At 41.6% G+C, this 17,011-nt stretch overlaps 1 protein-coding gene across 1 annotated transcript in view; it reads left to right on the forward strand.

Annotated features, from left to right (window-relative positions):
- LOC143019717 (atrial natriuretic peptide-converting enzyme-like) overlaps positions 1-10,619 on the forward strand; it is a 171,110-nt gene extending 160,491 nt beyond the window's left edge. Inside the window, exons 14-16 of the mRNA XM_076175686.1 lie at positions 4,477-4,591; positions 5,167-5,291; positions 8,266-10,619. Of these exons, the coding sequence (XP_076031801.1) occupies positions 4,477-4,591; positions 5,167-5,291; positions 8,266-8,448 (423 nt within the window). The 3' untranslated portion in view covers positions 8,449-10,619. The remainder of the gene's footprint in view (positions 1-4,476; positions 4,592-5,166; positions 5,292-8,265) is intronic.
- Positions 10,620-17,011: the final 6,392 nt, after the last annotated feature.

Here is a 17,011-nt window from a genome sequence, read left to right on the forward strand (position 1 = left end):
TATATACATATATATATATATATATATATATTACGTATGTTTATATATATGTATATATACATATATATATGTATATATATATATATATATATATATGTGTGTGTGTGTGTATTATATATATATATATATATATATATATATGTGTGTGTGTGTGTGTGTGTATGTATGTATACATATATAATATATATATATATATATATATATATATATACACATACATATAACAAAGGCTTTTTCTCCCTTACACGGGGGGGGGGGTTAGCCAAAAAGAAAAAGGCATAGAAATCACTCCCACCCATTTCATTTCACATATATTCCACTCCCCTCCACCCTCCTCCCTCCCTCCTATCTTGGCACCTCCTGGATGACGGGTCATCCCTGCATCATGTCCACTGCCCTAGGTCAGAAGCAGTGTCGCAAGATACAGCACATCCACAGCAAGGTCGCTTCATAAATTCGGCGACCCCCCCTCTCCGTCCCCTCATGCAGGAAAGCAGAAGACGGGGAGAAATCCCTTCGGGCTGCGTCAATTTTTTTCTCATACATACTTCCTCACCCCCCAACTCCCCCTCATGCATCACAGCCTCCTCTATACACAACCCTTCTCCATTCACCCCTATCTTCTGTCCTCTCCCGTCCTTCCTCTACAGACATTCCTCTCTTTTGTAAAGCCCCTTTCACCCCATCCATCCATCTCATCCTAGGACGCCCCCTCATATTCACTCCTTCCACCTCCGCCTTCCAGACTTCTTTTACTAATCTTTCTTCACTCATTCTTTCCATGTGTCCAAACCATCCTAATACTCTTTCATCAACCCTATCTCCCAGCTCCCTTTCCACCCCTGTTCTCCTCCTCACCTCCTCCTTTCTCACTCTGTCTAGCCTAGTAACCCCTATCATACTTCTCAGACATTTCATCTCAAACACATTTAAACTCTTTCTCTCTTCCTCTCTCATGTTCCATGTTTCTGCCCCGTACATTGGTGTTGGCACAATCACTTCTTCATATAACCTCCTCTTAACATCCATTCCCAGATGTCTATTTCTCATTACACTTTTTAATCCACCAAGGCATTTACTCGCTTCTCTCAATCTACATTGTACCTCCACCCCCACTCCTCCCTTTCCTGTCACATTCGCACCCAAGTATCTAAAAATATCCACTTCCTCCCCTTTCTCACCCTTAATGCTCACTTCCAGCCTACTGTCACTCTCTCCCCTTCTACATCTCATCACCTTACTTTTGCCTACATTTATCTTCAGCTTCCTTCTTTCACAAACCTTCTCAAACTTTGTCACTAACTTCCTCAATCCCTCCTCTGATCCTGCTACAAGAGCAGTGTCGTCAGCAAACAACAGCTGGCTCACCTCCCACTTTTCTCCATTTTCTTTAATCATCTCCAACTCCTGACCCACTACCCTTGCATTCACCTCTCGCACCACCCCATCCATGTAAAGATTGAACAGCCAGGGCGACATAACACACCCATGACGATGTCCCACCTTTACTTCAAACCATTCACTCTCTCCATTTCTAATCCTAGCGCAAGCTCTACTACTCTCATAAAAACTCTTGACTGCTCTTAACAGCTTTCCTCCTATCCCATATATCTGCAGTACCTCCCACATTGCCTTCCTATCTACCCAGTCGTAAGCCTTTTCCAGATCCATAAAAGCCCAAAAAAACATTCTTACCTTTTCCTATAACTTTCTCACATATCTGTCTTACCACAAAAATGTGATCTACATATCCCTTACCTGTCCTAAAACCACACTGTTCCTCACCAATTACTCCCTCTGTTCCGCTCCCAATCCTCTCAATCAAGACCCTCCCATAAGCCTTCCCAACTACACTCAATAAGCTGATTCCTCTGTAACTACTACACTCACACTTGTCACCCTTTCCTTTGTAAAGCTGAACTATACAGGCACTCCTCCAGTCCTCCGGTACTCTACCCTCTCTTAAACGAACATTAAATAACCTCACTAGCCAGTCCACCATAACTGTACCTCCTTTCTTCAGACATTCTGCATGGCATCCATCCAACCCAGGTGCCTTACCTGCTCTCATCATCTTAACAGCTGCTTTCACTTCATCTTTCTCTATTTCTCCTCCATTTTCCTCACTCGTCACTCTCATTTTCTTAGCGCTTCCCACTGCAACTACCTTTCCCTCCCTATCCTCCATCACATTTAGCAACTCCCTAAAATACTCTGCCCACCTTCCTCTCACTGCCTTCTCTTCCATTATCATCTCTCCATCTGCACCTTTTAGCTTTTCTTCTCTACTTGATTCGCCTCCTCTTCCTCTTTTAACCTCCTTCCAAAACATTTTTTTTGTTACTTTCAAATTTTTTTGTCATATTCTTTCCCCATTTCACATCTGCTCTCCTCTTTGCTTCCTTTATCTTATGCTTAACTTCCTTTCTCTTTACTTTGTACCTCTCATACGATTCCCTCATCCTAATTTGTAGCCAATCTATGAATGCCTGCTTCTTCTCTTCTACACCCTTCTTTGCTTCCTCATCCCACCACTCACTACCCTTCCTTCTATTTCCTCCCGCCCTCCTTGTTCCACACACCATCTTTGCACACCTTATGACTCCCTCCTTGAACCATCCCCATTCCTCCTCCACTTCTAGTTCTACTCTATCCTTTACTCTCTCCCACTCCTCTCTATATACATACATACATACAGATATATATATACACACACATATATATATATACATATGTATATATATACACATATGTATTTATATATATATATATACATATGTATATATATACACATATGTATGTATATACACATATGTATGTATTTATATATATATATATATATGTATATATATATTTTGGTAGGAGGCCATGTTGTATACATGCTTTCAAGAAATCTACAGCGACAATGGCGTTGTTGAGCTTATATTGAAGCTTTAATTTGTCTCGTGCAACAAGTTTCTGTGTTGGTTCCAAATAGCTGAGAAGGTGTCCAAAAGACATTTGATCGGTTTTCTCTTTTCTAATTTCTCCAATACGTATTTCAACCTTACTAGGTCATCCTCAGGGAGGGAGTTACAATGTTTGGTGATTACATAGGTTTATATACAGGCCGTACATTGGCCTCTCCCAGAGTTCGGCCAATGTACGGCCTATATATAAACCTATGTAATTACCAAACATTGTAACTCCCTCCCTGAGGATGACCGAGTAAGGTCGAAATACATATTGGAAAAATTAAAAAAGAGAAAATCGCACCAAATATCTTTTGGACACCTCAGCTATTTGGAACCAACACAGAAACTTGTTGCACGAGACAAATTAAAGCTTCAATATAAGCTCCACAACGCCATTGTCGCTGTAGACTTCTTGAAATATATACGTGGAGTAAAAAAAAACGGCATTGTTGTAGTCATTCAGTTTTTTTCCTCATATTCTCGATTTTCCTGATTGGAGATTTGCCATTAACCGGGTGAACTGAAAATAAATCACTGTATTCTTCCATTTCTTTCCATTATTTGAGTTCAACATTTCGTCTTAATGAAGACATTTTCAAGAATAAACTGAAATAAAAAAAATACATAATTACAGTAATGGTGACAAAATTACAAAGGTTACATAAATGCAATAATGTTGACAATTGTGTGCAAGAACAATACTAGTAAATACCTCATATTTTACTAGTATATATACATATATATATATATATATGTATGTATATATATATACATATATATATGTATGTATATTATATATGTATACATACACGGCAGGTGGGCTAACCCGTTCGCCGTTGCCGGACTCGTTCGGGGCCGCGGATCTCCAGTAGGAGTGATCCGGGGCAGCGGATGTGTTGGTTGCTAGACTACTGATCAAAGAATGTGTTGCACCGCATCAGGGAATGACCAATGGTTCTCTTTTCATGGCTTTGCTCATGATCACTGAATGCTGCCGTACCTTTTGTCCAAACGTTTTGACTTCTCAAAATAGACCAAAGAATTGAATTACATATTTTTTCGCTGCTTTGTCATTCATCCCAGCGGTGTGACGGGATTCAGGGATGACCCTCCATCCACGAGGTGCTATGTTGTGTATGGGAGGGTGGGGGACGAATGTGTTTTGGATGTGTGTCGGTTGGGTGTATTCTAGGCTTTAGTTTGGCCACTCCCCTTTAGGTGGGAAAAGGTCTTTGGGTATGTATATCTGCATGTCCAGACCTCAAACAAATATGTTTCTAGCTTGGTCACTTCAACTCCTCAAAACAGTGCTTCATAAGCTGCATAATTCCTATTTTATATCATGTTGATATGTACTCACAATAGCATCTCATAACATTCTGTTTGCTTGTTTATATTTTCTTCTTCAGTGAGTACATAGCAGTAGTAGTAGCATCTAAGCGACATGACTCATTTTCTTTTTCCTTTGCCCTCAATAGCACACCATAAGTGACATCTTTCTGTCTGTTTCTTCCCATTTCAGCTGGAAGAGGCGGTGCAGCAGAGCGACTATGTGCGCCCGGCGTGCCTCGGGTCCCACACGGCGATCCCACAGCTCTACGGGGAGCGGTGTCGAGGCCTCGGATGGGGAGCTAGACGTGAGTAGCGCCAGTCTCGATCTTTGTCTAGTAATCCGCAACCCCACAGCAGCTGGGAACGGTCCCTTACACAGATCTCCCTAGGAAGCAACTTTGGTCTGTTTCCATGTCAGCGGCTCAAAGTGGTAGGAGGGGCAGTCGCCGGTTGTTAGCTCTCGTTGTGTGTCAAAAGAAATACAGGTTAAGTTCTTAAGAGAGAAAAAAGGACCTTGGGTCCAGTACAGAGACCGAGTGCCAACCCTTCACGGCTGCACTCACTGATAGAGATGGTAAGGGGGGTTGAGGGGCTTTTAAAAAACGGGAACTTTTGCTGTCCATCTTGTGGGACCACCACAAGATGCACCAGCAGGTAGGGGTCGGTCTGCGGGAAGCGTGCTGCTTAAAAAAAAAAAAAAAAAAAAAAACACCGAACCGCAAGTCGCCCTTTACACATGAAGGTGACGACAGTGCCCAGTCCCGAGAACGAAAGACCCACACCCGAACTCACGAAGTAGGATACCAGACCCCTCCTCTTCACCCTTGAGACGTGACTTCATTTTGTCTCTCTCTCTTTTTTTTTCTACGACCTCCCACAGGTGACCCCCTGGTGGAAATTGGCATCAAGGTGGACGGGCAGCGCGCCTGCGCGGCCCTCGAAGTCAAGCGGCGGGACGCCAACTACATCTGCGCCCACCAGACCTCCCCGACCGACCGGTGCATAGTAAGTGCGCGCGCGGATGGGGTTGGGGGTGGGGTGGGGTGGGGTAGGGTGGGGGTTGCTCCGCCGCGGCGGTTTTGCTTTCGGGGTCTTGTCCAGCGACAGGCAGTGCACAGCCAGACAGCATGTTATTGTTTACATCTTATAAAGTAAAACGGTTGCACAGGAATTGTGCACACGCAGGATAGGTGGTCACTAGCAATAAGTGTTGCTGATGTTGTTGATTAGCCCACCGTATCAGAAAATGATGACATATGTTGTGGTTGGGTCTGTCTGTCTGTGAGCATTGCCAGTGCTGAGCAGTGTGGTGTTCATGATCCTCCTCCTCCTTTGCGGAGGCGGCCTTCAATGTGCTTTCTTTTCAGTTGAACGATGATGTTACGACAGATTTTGTTTTGAGGATTATGGACTAAAGCGTCTTGCTTTCCCAGATGCTGTCCAGTGGATCAGCATATCTATACATTCTATGTCTACGTAATCCTAGGTTCTATTTAGTATTTACTTAGTATCTAGCTTAAGGAGATTTAGTTAACACTACCTGCCTCCTTTCAAAATTTTCTTTCATTTCCGATTCATTCCTGATTCCTTGTTACCACAAATTCAATCACACTTGATGATGTTCAGAAGCATTCCGAAAACACACTGTCAACCTCCCCCGACCCCACCACACCACCAGCATCGCTGCTTTTCTTTCTTTTATAATTGATGTGACGAAATTATACGATATGTCACATTACCTATGACTTCATTACCCAATATAGCCGACATGACGTCATTACCCAATGTAGCCGGCATGACGTCATTACCCAATGTGGCCTCCATGACTTCATTATTCAATGTGGCCATGACGTCATTACCCAATATATCCGACATGCTATCATTATCCAATACAGCCTCCATGACGTCATTACCAAAGATAGCCGACATGACTGCATAACTTTAATATATGTAAAAAGATTATTTTCCGTGGTCATACAACAGAACAGAGCTGAATATCTAGTTGCACTTATCCCTTGTCAACTGAATATATATTTATATGTGCCTTGAAAAGTACTTAAGAAATCTACCTTGGATCGAGGTACGTTTATCCTGAAGTGATAGATAACTTGAACCCTTTAATTCTTTAAAGTAACATGTTCATTAAATCATCTGGCGACAGCTGGAATGATAAGACATACAGAGTGCAGTGTTCTCTGACGGGTCTCTGGGCCAGTTGCCTGCTAGTCTTTGACACTTGACCATGGCTTCCACTGAGTAGCAATAAGAAACGCCCACTTCACAAGTCGGCGACAACCTGCCTAAGGCAAACCGAGTCGACGACGTAGGCGTCGAAAAGGACCCCCCTCCTCCTCCTCCTCCTCCTCATCATCATCATCATCACACTTGTGTCCCTTTCACTCCTCCCCGATTCCTCTTAAACCATGTCCAGAAGGGACCTCTCTCTCTCTCTCTCTCTCTCAAAGGATTACAAAGGTGGAGCATGCCGACAGGAGACCTTTTGGTCCATATCTAGGTCGGATGCGAAGAAAAAATCATAATAATAATAATAAAATAATAAATAAAAACTATAATAATGTAAATAACAAATAAAATACACAAATAAATGCATAGGTATAGTTAAATAATAAACAAACAGGTAAATAGTAAATAATAATAAATTAACATATAACTAATAATAAATGAAAATCAGACAGACAAATGATAACAAAACAAAAACAATATAAAATAAATTATAATCATTACAGCATCTTGCTTAGGTGTTTATCTAAATGATTCTTAAAGCTTCGAACTGAACTACATTGCACTACCTGTGCAGGAAGTTTATTCCATTCATAAACTACACGGTTGGCAAAGTTGTTTCTACCTACTTCCAAATTGAATCTATTTCCGGACAGTTTGAGACCACTGTTTCTCGTCTGATTCTCATTCAATGTGAAAATTTGGTCACTTTTGATGTTGTCAATTCCCTTTAGAATCTTAAAGACCTGTATCAAGTTCACCTCTGAGTCTACGCTTTTTTAGGGAAAACAGATTCAAATGTTTTAGTCGATTTTTGTATGATTTATTTTTCATATTTGGAATCAGTTTTGTGGCTCGCCGTTGTACTTTTTCCAGTCTGTCAATGTCTTAATGAGATTCGGTGACCATACGGAAACAGCATATTCCAAATGTGGACGAACTAACGATTTATATAGCTTGTTAATGAATGATGGACTTTTGAAATCAAAAGATCGTGCAATCAGTCCAAGAATCTTATTTGCTTTCTCAGAGGCTGAAATACACTGCTTGGATTATTTGAGGTCGTTACTGATAATTACGCCGAGATCTTTTTCACTATCCACTTTTGTTAACGAATTTCCAAATAACTTGTAATCGCACTTACTGTTATTTTTACCTATGTGCATTACCTTGCATTTACTTGTGTTAAATTTCATTAGTCACTTTTCAGACCATTGCTGTAATTGATCTAAATCTTCTTGAATATCTAATTGGTTTGAGTGATCATTTGCCACTCCGCACAGTTTTGTATCATCAGCAAATTTGGAAACAGTAGATTTTAGTCCATGGTCTATATCATTTATAAATACTATGAATAGAAGTGGCCCAAGAACGGAACCCTGAGGAACTCCACTTGTAACATTTTTCCATCTAGAAGTTTTTCCATTTAAAACAACTCTCTGTTTTCGACCATTCAACCAATTACTAGTCCAACCTAATAGGCTACCACTTATTCCGTGTAAAGCTAATTTAGTAAGTAGTCTCGTGTATATTGTTTCTTTTGTCATAATTCGAGATAACTCTCTGTCACTCCTCGAGGCGCACATTTCCGCTTGTTCGACATCCTGACGACTACGAGCTCTTGCGCTCCTCCCCCCATCCATCTCTCTCTCTCTCTTTTTTTTGTTGTTGTTCTTCTTCTTTCTCCCAAACCTATTTCTCCACCAAGGTCCCTGTCACTACCAGCGTTTCCCCACAGGTGGACGAGATGAGCGGCGCGGGCCTGTACTGCGAGAGGACCGGTCGCTGGGAGGTGGTGGGCGTGGCCACGGGCCGCACCGGATGCACCGTGGGCAACCGGCCCCGCTACTACGAGGACGTGACCCCCAACATCGCCAAGTGGGTTCGCAAGACGATCGCCCAGTTTGCCAAGAAGAACTAAACGGAGCCTCCCCCGTCCTCCTGGCGCGTAATGGCGATATACATTTTCTTTCCTTGGCGCCACTGCTGGTTTTAGTTCCCGTGTCGCAATTTCAGGCGTTTTCGAACGCTGGTATGGAAAACGTTCGAGAGCGGAAAACGGAAAAGAATGGACCAGGGTTTTCTTTTTCTGTCGGAAGTGTGTGTGTGTGTGCGTGTGTGTGTGTGTGTGTGTGTGTATGTGTGTGTGAGGAACCCTCCAGGTCGCCCCAGACTTTTCACCAGTCCGTCTCCACACTGCTGCCATCGCTGCCACCCTGGGACACCAGGAGGGATCCAAAGAAGGAAACGCGATGCCACAGAGAATGGGAAGACGACAGAAATCGGAAGATCTGCCTGAACGACGCGACATCACCTTAAGTTCATGAATACGCGGATGACTTTTCTATTTATACTTCCCCCCACCCCCCACTTGTTATTCCCCTTTATCTTATGCCAATTTTTGATACCGATAAAGGTATCTGGATTTATTTTTTATTCATGTTTTGGTGGATCATTTCAGAGTTACCTGAGCAGTGGTGGTGGTTCTGAGGGACCTCAAAGCAACCTCTCATGAAGGACTACCACCGATTGCAGGTCAATCGGCCCCTTCATGTGAGCAGGTCACCTTAGATCACCATTTTTTTTTAGTTGACGTTGGTACCTTTCTATCACAAAATCGTTGCCATGACACATATAAATATACGTTATGCATACATATATATGTTTGTGTGTGCCTCTAGATGTATATTATGAATGCACACACACACGTGTGTCTGTATTTGTGTACATACGTGTGCGTGACCGCATGCACATGCAAACTTATATATTATACACACAATAAATCTAATCCAAACCTAACTTACTTCTTGAATATACATATATTCATACACACACATGTATATATATATGTATATATGTATGTATGTATATGTATGTATGTATGTATGTATGTATGTATCGGATGCTACTTGCAAACCACACCCAAACCGTCGACTTGAACATTCCATCGGCACAAATTGATTTTAGGAGAAATTACGAAACGACTCGCGATCAAGTCGTCATCGCCAAAGTTACCGCCCCCGTGAAATCCAGGTGAAGACGGCGACGGCGTCGACGACGACGACGATGTGACTTGGCGTCTGCGAATCTCTCGGGTCAGAACTGCCGGAGACTTGGAGGAGGCGTCGTCGTCGTCGTCGATCAGCAGGTGCAGCAGCCAGCCGCAATGAACGTTGGGCAGCGAGTGGCCGTGTCGACCAAATGCTGAGAGGTCATCCCAGGTCACCCCCCGGAAGCAAACGAGGTCACCCCTGGCGGCGGCGCCGACAGGCCAAGACACAACGGGACCAATAGCAAGCACGATCTTCCTCGGAATAGCCAGCCAACGAGCCAGCCAGCCAGTCAGTCAGCCAGCCAGCCAGCCAGCCAGCCAGCCAGCGACAGAATGCACACAAACTCTCAAGGGGGGGTCCTCTATAACACTACAGTCCCCAAATAATACATTACTGTAGACGATGTATCCAGTTGCATATCCCACGCGAAGAGGGAAGTATCAATGCCAGAATACAATAGGGTGACGAATAATATAATCCTATTGGGAAACCTAATTGAGGTTCGGTCTAGGGTACTTTGCGAAGGAATATATTCTACCAGAGCTTACAGTGCCTGACTTATCCTGTACCAGAACTTCGCCGGGGATCCTCACCCTCTGTCCGCGGGAAGAGTGAGGATCCTGAAGGTGTCTTCGTCGTGACCGACAACCAACCCTCCTCGGTTCCTCAATCCCCCCCCCCAACCCTACCCCGAAAGTAAGAAAGAAGAAAAAAAAATGCAGTACCGTTATACAGATATTCTAGCTTAACCCACCACTCTCCCCTCTCGCCAACCGCTCCCCCTCTCTCTGTCCAATGTCTCTTCACCATGTCCGTCTGTCCGTCTGTATGTTCGTTTGACTGTCAGCTGTTCTTGCATGTTGGTCAACGTAGTTCTTCGCGTAGAATTTTTTTTCTAAAACATCAGTAGGAGTGGGGGGAGCTTTTTTCTGAATTTACGCGCGAATGTGTATTGATAGCATAGGAAGAAGAAAGACACAAGGCCAAAACGAATTTCTTGTACCGTACTGTAAATAAAGAATACGCGCGTTCAAGTGTGAACGACTAATATATATATATATATATATATATATATATATATATATATATATATATATCTGTATATATATATATATATACGTATATATATGTGTATATATATATAATATATATATACATATGTAAATATATGTATATATACATATATATATATATTATATATGTATATATATATATGCATATACATACATATGTGTATTATATATATATGTATATATACATATGTATTGTATATATATGTATATGTGTGTATACATATACATATACATATGTATATATATACTCGTATATGCACATATGTATACGCGCGCACACACACACACACACACACACACACACACACACACACACACACACACACACACACACACACACACACACACACACACCAGCACCCACCTCTACCTCCCAGCCTCCCTCCATATCCATCGAGGGAACTCAACCGAAAAATGCGAAGGAGTTCAAATATCTCGGCAGCACCATTAGCAACGACAACAGCTTGGACAAAGAAATCAGAGCACGAGTCCTGAACCAGCGAAACGTCAGACTTTCTACCAAACTGAAAGTGTACAGGGCTGTGGTTCTTACCAGCCTTCTTTATGGTTGTGAGTCATGGACCCTGTATAGTTGACTCTTGAGGCAGCTTGAGCGCTTTCACATGCGCAGCTTAAGATCCATTCTAAATATGAAATGGCAAAACCGAGTCACAAACCTGGAGGTGCTCGACCGTGCAGCAGAGATGACCAGCATCGAGGCCATGATCCTCAAAAGTCAGCTAACCATCGCCTCCCCAAACAACTCTGGTATGGAGAACTTAGCTCAGACAAGAGAAACACAGGTAGACCACGCAAGCGCTTTAAAGACTGCGTGAAAACATACCTCACCCATACTAACATTCCACCAAAAAAGCTTGAAACCGAAGATTCGGACAGACCTCAGTGGCGTTACATCACCCTGCAAGCCCAGGCCGTTTTGGTGGACCAACGCAGGGAAAACGCCAGGAAAGCAAGAGCTAGGCGTAAGGCCACATCATCACAGCCTCCAAGCAATGGCCAATTGCCCCTGCCTCCACAGCCCCCGCGTCTGCCGTCCGAGAATTGGCCTCAGAAGCCACCTCCAATCCCATAACAGGCGTTGACGTACCTCCCCGCCAGAAAACCTGAGAAGAAGCTGTCATCGTCGAAATCAACGGACTACCATCATCATCATCTATATATATATATATGTACACACACACACACACACACATATATATATATATATATATATATATATATATATATATATATGTATATATACATATACATATGTATACATATATTATATATATAGATATATATATATATATATGTGTGTGTGTGTGTGTGTGTGTGTGTGTGTGTGTGTGTGTGTGCGTGTGTGTGTGTGCGAATAAATCACAAAACACGTGATTCACAAAATGTGTAAAAAAAAAAACACTTGGAAAATAAAATGAACGGTTACCGAACGTTTTCGTCTATTTAAGACATTTTCTTAAATAGACGAAAACGTTCGGTCACCTTTCATTTTATTTTCCAAACATAAACATATATATATATATGTATGTATGTATGTATATATATGAAGGGGAATTTGGACAGAGTTCCTTTGAGAGAGCGAGGTGGCACCAGTTCCAGCCAGCCAATCTTGAATTTAGCCCTGGGCGTGACACTTGAGCCAGGCCTCGGGCGGACCCATCCCCCAACCCCCTTTTTCTTCTCGCCGCCACTCCCTCCCATCTCTCGACGACAACTGGCCGGGCGCCGCGCCGGCCTCTCCACCCTCCCTCCTGGGATCCAGAACTGGCGCACTCGGTAACCCTCAGTTGAGCCCTCTACTACGGCTCTCCATACATGCATATACTGGAAAGCATGTATGGGTGAATATATACATATGTATATAAACTTAACATGAATGTCAACATCTTGTATCCACTCTTAAAAAGACAAGAATCTACGGATCAAGGGGAAACCGGTTATATACACTACTGTTTTAAGATTAGTCTTAATGTACAGTTCAGAGACATCAAACATTACAAAGAAAATAGAATCTAAGATAGGAACTGCAGAAATTAAAGTATTGAGAATCATTATGGGAGTCACCAGAAGAGATATTATCAGAAACGAGAGAGGAATCATAGGAAGAAACAACTTGAGATGGTACGGGCATGTCAAAAGAATGGAAGAGAAAAAATATCCTAAGAAATTTATGGTGAAGTGGCAACTAAGAGGCCGGCGGGAAGACCGAGAAAGATAATGTTAGATTGTGTAAAGATGAACTTAGAGATAAGAAATAAATCAAGAGAGATTATTTGTCCGAAGATCGTGACGGCTGGAGGAGTTTGATCAAAAGGTCGACGACTGACACAAAATAACATCTACCAGGCCTCTGGTGAGAAGGGTGAGAATGTGTATAATATATATGTATGTATATATATATATATGTATATATATATATATATATGTATATATATATATGTGTGTGTATATATATATACATTATATGTATACATATATGCATATATATATACATAGTTATATATATACATATATATATACATATATATATATATATATATACATTATATATACATTATATATATATACATATATATATATGTATATATACATATATATATGTATATATATGTATATATGTGTATATATATATACAAATATGTATATATATATATGTATGTATGTATCTATATACATACACACACACACACATATATATATATATATATATATGTGTGTGTGTGTGCGTAAATATGTGTACGTATATACATGTATAATATAAACATATATATATATATATGTGTGTGTGTGTGTGTGTGTGTGTGTGATATAGTGACGGTGATGTCAATCAAATAATTCAGACTGTCGTCCCCGGATTTGAACCGGGCTCGTGAAATCACGGAGCCATCGCCTTGCCGACTGTGCTATCGACCCTATAAAATTCTCCAACCTGGAAGTTAATCTACTTCCCGAGGAACTAAGTCGACTGCTAACTGCCGTCCGAACTCATCTTTTTCTTTTACAGAGAACCAGGGCAACTTGTAGCTAGTGGTTACGCTGGTGCGTTTCCTTGATGGACTTATTGTCGTTGGCATACGTCATCGACATCACCGTCACTGGTGATTCTAACAAGTTCAGACGGCAGTTAGCAGTCGACTTAGTTCCTCGGGAAGTAGACTAACTTCCAGGTTGGAGTATTTTATAGGGTCAGTAGCACAGTCAGTAAGGCGATGGCTCCATGATTTCACGAGCCCTGTTCGAATCCAGGGACAACAGTCGGAATTATATATATATATATATATATATATATATATATATATATATATATATATATATATATATATATATATATATAAAAGATATATAGAGGGTGTTCAAAAATCCTGGACTCATGGGTAAAAATAGATTAAAACTTAAAGAACTTTATCTTTAATCTTTATGTTTATTCAAATAACATCTTCAATGTGTTTTCCATCATTTGCAATGCAAATATTAATGCGTTCTACAAAACTTTCATGAACTTGATGCCATAAGATTTAGTTACCCTCAATTTTGGCACATTCGTCTCTAGTTCGCTAAATCAAGTGCAGAAAAAAGAAATTAAAAAGTTTGTATTTATTTCACTATTAATAAGAATATATCTAATTATTCTATGTGTCCAGACTTTATGGACACCCTGTATGTATGTGTGTGTGTTATATACACATTGTATAAAGCCATTTTCTGCTTTGATCATACATGCATATATATATGTGTGTGTGTGTGTGTGTATGTATATTTGTGTGTGTGTGTGCGCGCTTGATGATATCTGTATGCATATACGCGTCTCCATGTACGTGTATTTCTTTTGTAAATATACATCCATACATGCGCCTCCCTGGTGCAGCGCCGATTTCCGATCTTTGTGTGACGTGGACGTCAGTTCCTGAGGGACCTCCCACCGGCCACTTGGAAGGGAAAAAGGGGGGAGTCTTACTGTCCCGTAAAAGAAGTAGGTGGGTCGGTCGGTCCAACCTTTCTCTCGACCAGACGACAAGGGAACTAAGGCGGAAATGGCGGCCAGGAGGGCGCGCAAAACCTCTTGGGTTCCCAAGATCCTCCACACACATTGCACATATGCCAAAACGGGCGGAAAATCGAAAGTTCCTCCTTTTTCGTTTCATGTCTGTCGTCTGGGGTTCTGCAGACTTGGCCCGTCTAAGGCCCTAGTTCGGGATGGATGCCTCCCAGGAGCAATTCTAGGCGCCCAGTCGCCACACTCGTCAAAGCCAACGTTTGTGCCGTGGCTAGATTTTCCCACTGATGAAAGAAGAAGAAAAAAAAAAATGCTTCCACGAAGAGTATTGCTTTTGTTTTTTTGTTTGTTTTTCTAGGGGGGCGAACGCAAGTCGTGTGGAGCGTTTGATAAGAGATAAACAAAACATTTACTGTTTTCCATCCCTTCCTCGCCGGATCTTGTGAAATCTATATTTTCGAGTGATCCCCAGATATAGAAACATTTGATACAGATAATACTGTGTGAAAACTGTTGTATAGAGATATGCAATAATGTGAGGAGGTAAGTAAACTAGCAGGATGCGAGTCGGAGCGGAGACCAGAAGCAAACCAGTATTGTTTTTGCGGGAAATTGATGTGTGTGTGTGCTCTCGTGTTCATATTCTCTCTCTCTCTCTCTCTCTTTCCTCTCTGCTGACAGTTCTCACGAGATGATGGTGATCTCTGTGAACCGGACAGAGCTAAGAGATGCAACTTCGCTGAGAGATTTGTTAGACATAAGTTGGATTTGTGAATGAGTGTTTTGTTTGATACGTGGCCCATCGCTGTTAGGCTGTGTTGTGTTTAATTGAGCGAAGTGTGATGATGGCTTCCACCGTCCCCACCGACCAAGACAAAAGATAGAAATGGTACGGGGGGACGGAAAGTGCTGAAAAAAGTAAGTGTTTTCAAAGTGTTATCATTTGTATTCACACTGTCCTTGACAACGATTGAGAACGTTGACACAAGGACTTGCTACAACGTAGAAAGGAAACAATATTAATAAAAAGGTGTCCGCTTGCTTGTTCATTGTGAAAAAATAAATCCACCGCCGTGCTCGAATTTCCCGCTTGTTTTCGTTCGCAAACGTCGGCACTTGGCTTCTTCCTGTCAAATAACGATGCTTGAACTACTTTGATGTGAAAACGAAAAAATCACGCAAGGAAGAAGATGATATTGAAATGGTGTTGATTTAGGTAGTAGAGATATGATGTATGTGTACTGTATGTGTGCATAGATGCAATACATATTTATGTGGCGAGAAAGCGTGTGTAGTGAGGCGAAGAGTTGAAGCACAAACTATTTCCATAAAAAAGAATAACGACCTTCGCATCTCACAGGACATATGATAACCCTGCCCTCAAACTATCCCATATCAGTTTACATATCAAGAACATATCTATACAAAACAAACCTCCACTTTGTAATCTATATATTGTTAGCACCTGAAAACACACAAACAACGTTGTCTGAGGACAATCTATACACGACAAAGGTCCCCCTGCATTTCGTCTTATTTTGCTTGCTCCCACCCATCCCTTTTTCTTCCATTTACATGATATACCCAAGGTACACATATCATAAGGAAACACATAGATACGTTGATATTTTCTACAGATGTCCTGTAGGGTTCTTTTGCTCGGCAGAAAACTGCAGGACGTTGCAAGAATTAGTCTTCGCCACTACCGGATTTCATGCTGTCAGCCATATTGGATTGGCTAAGGAATGTTAACTCGTTGCGATGTATTATATATATATTATATGTATGATGGGTTATGTAAAATGTGTATGTATATGATATAAAGATAAGTTTGAAGACTGAAAATAAATGTCTTTTATTCCCATTCGTTGGTGGTGCCATTTGAGGAGATGATACGAGGCGCGCAAAAGAATTGTTATGCCCAAATGTCGTCGTCAGCGTCATCATCATGAAGAAGAAAGCAGGGAAAAAAGACACACACATAAGGATTACAAAGTATTCAGAAGAAAGTCTCGCTCATCTTCAGATAGAATCACCATTCCTTCGTTATACCTAGTCAAAAGAATCAGGGGGTCTGGCATGCAGCAGTGTGTTGTCTTTCAGTGTGTTAATGGAGCGGTGAGTGATATGATTATGAATACATTTCCGGAGGCTGGTATTTGGTGGTTGTGGAGGAAGAGAAGAGAGTATCTGTGTGTGATACAGGTCTTTGGGTGTTGTTTTTAGGTTTCTTGGTGTGTGTGGGTGTTCTGCTATGTAGTGTAGTGGGTGTGATGTGTTTGTGGTGGCTGCAGCAAGTGTTTGTGTGCCTCTCATGTCGAGGTGATCCATGACTTTGAGGAC

Source organism: Oratosquilla oratoria, chromosome 38, assembly GCF_046742065.1.
Source record: "Oratosquilla oratoria isolate Oo_2021 chromosome 38, ASM4674206v1, whole genome shotgun sequence".
Lineage (NCBI taxonomy): Eukaryota > Metazoa > Arthropoda > Malacostraca > Stomatopoda > Squillidae > Oratosquilla > Oratosquilla oratoria.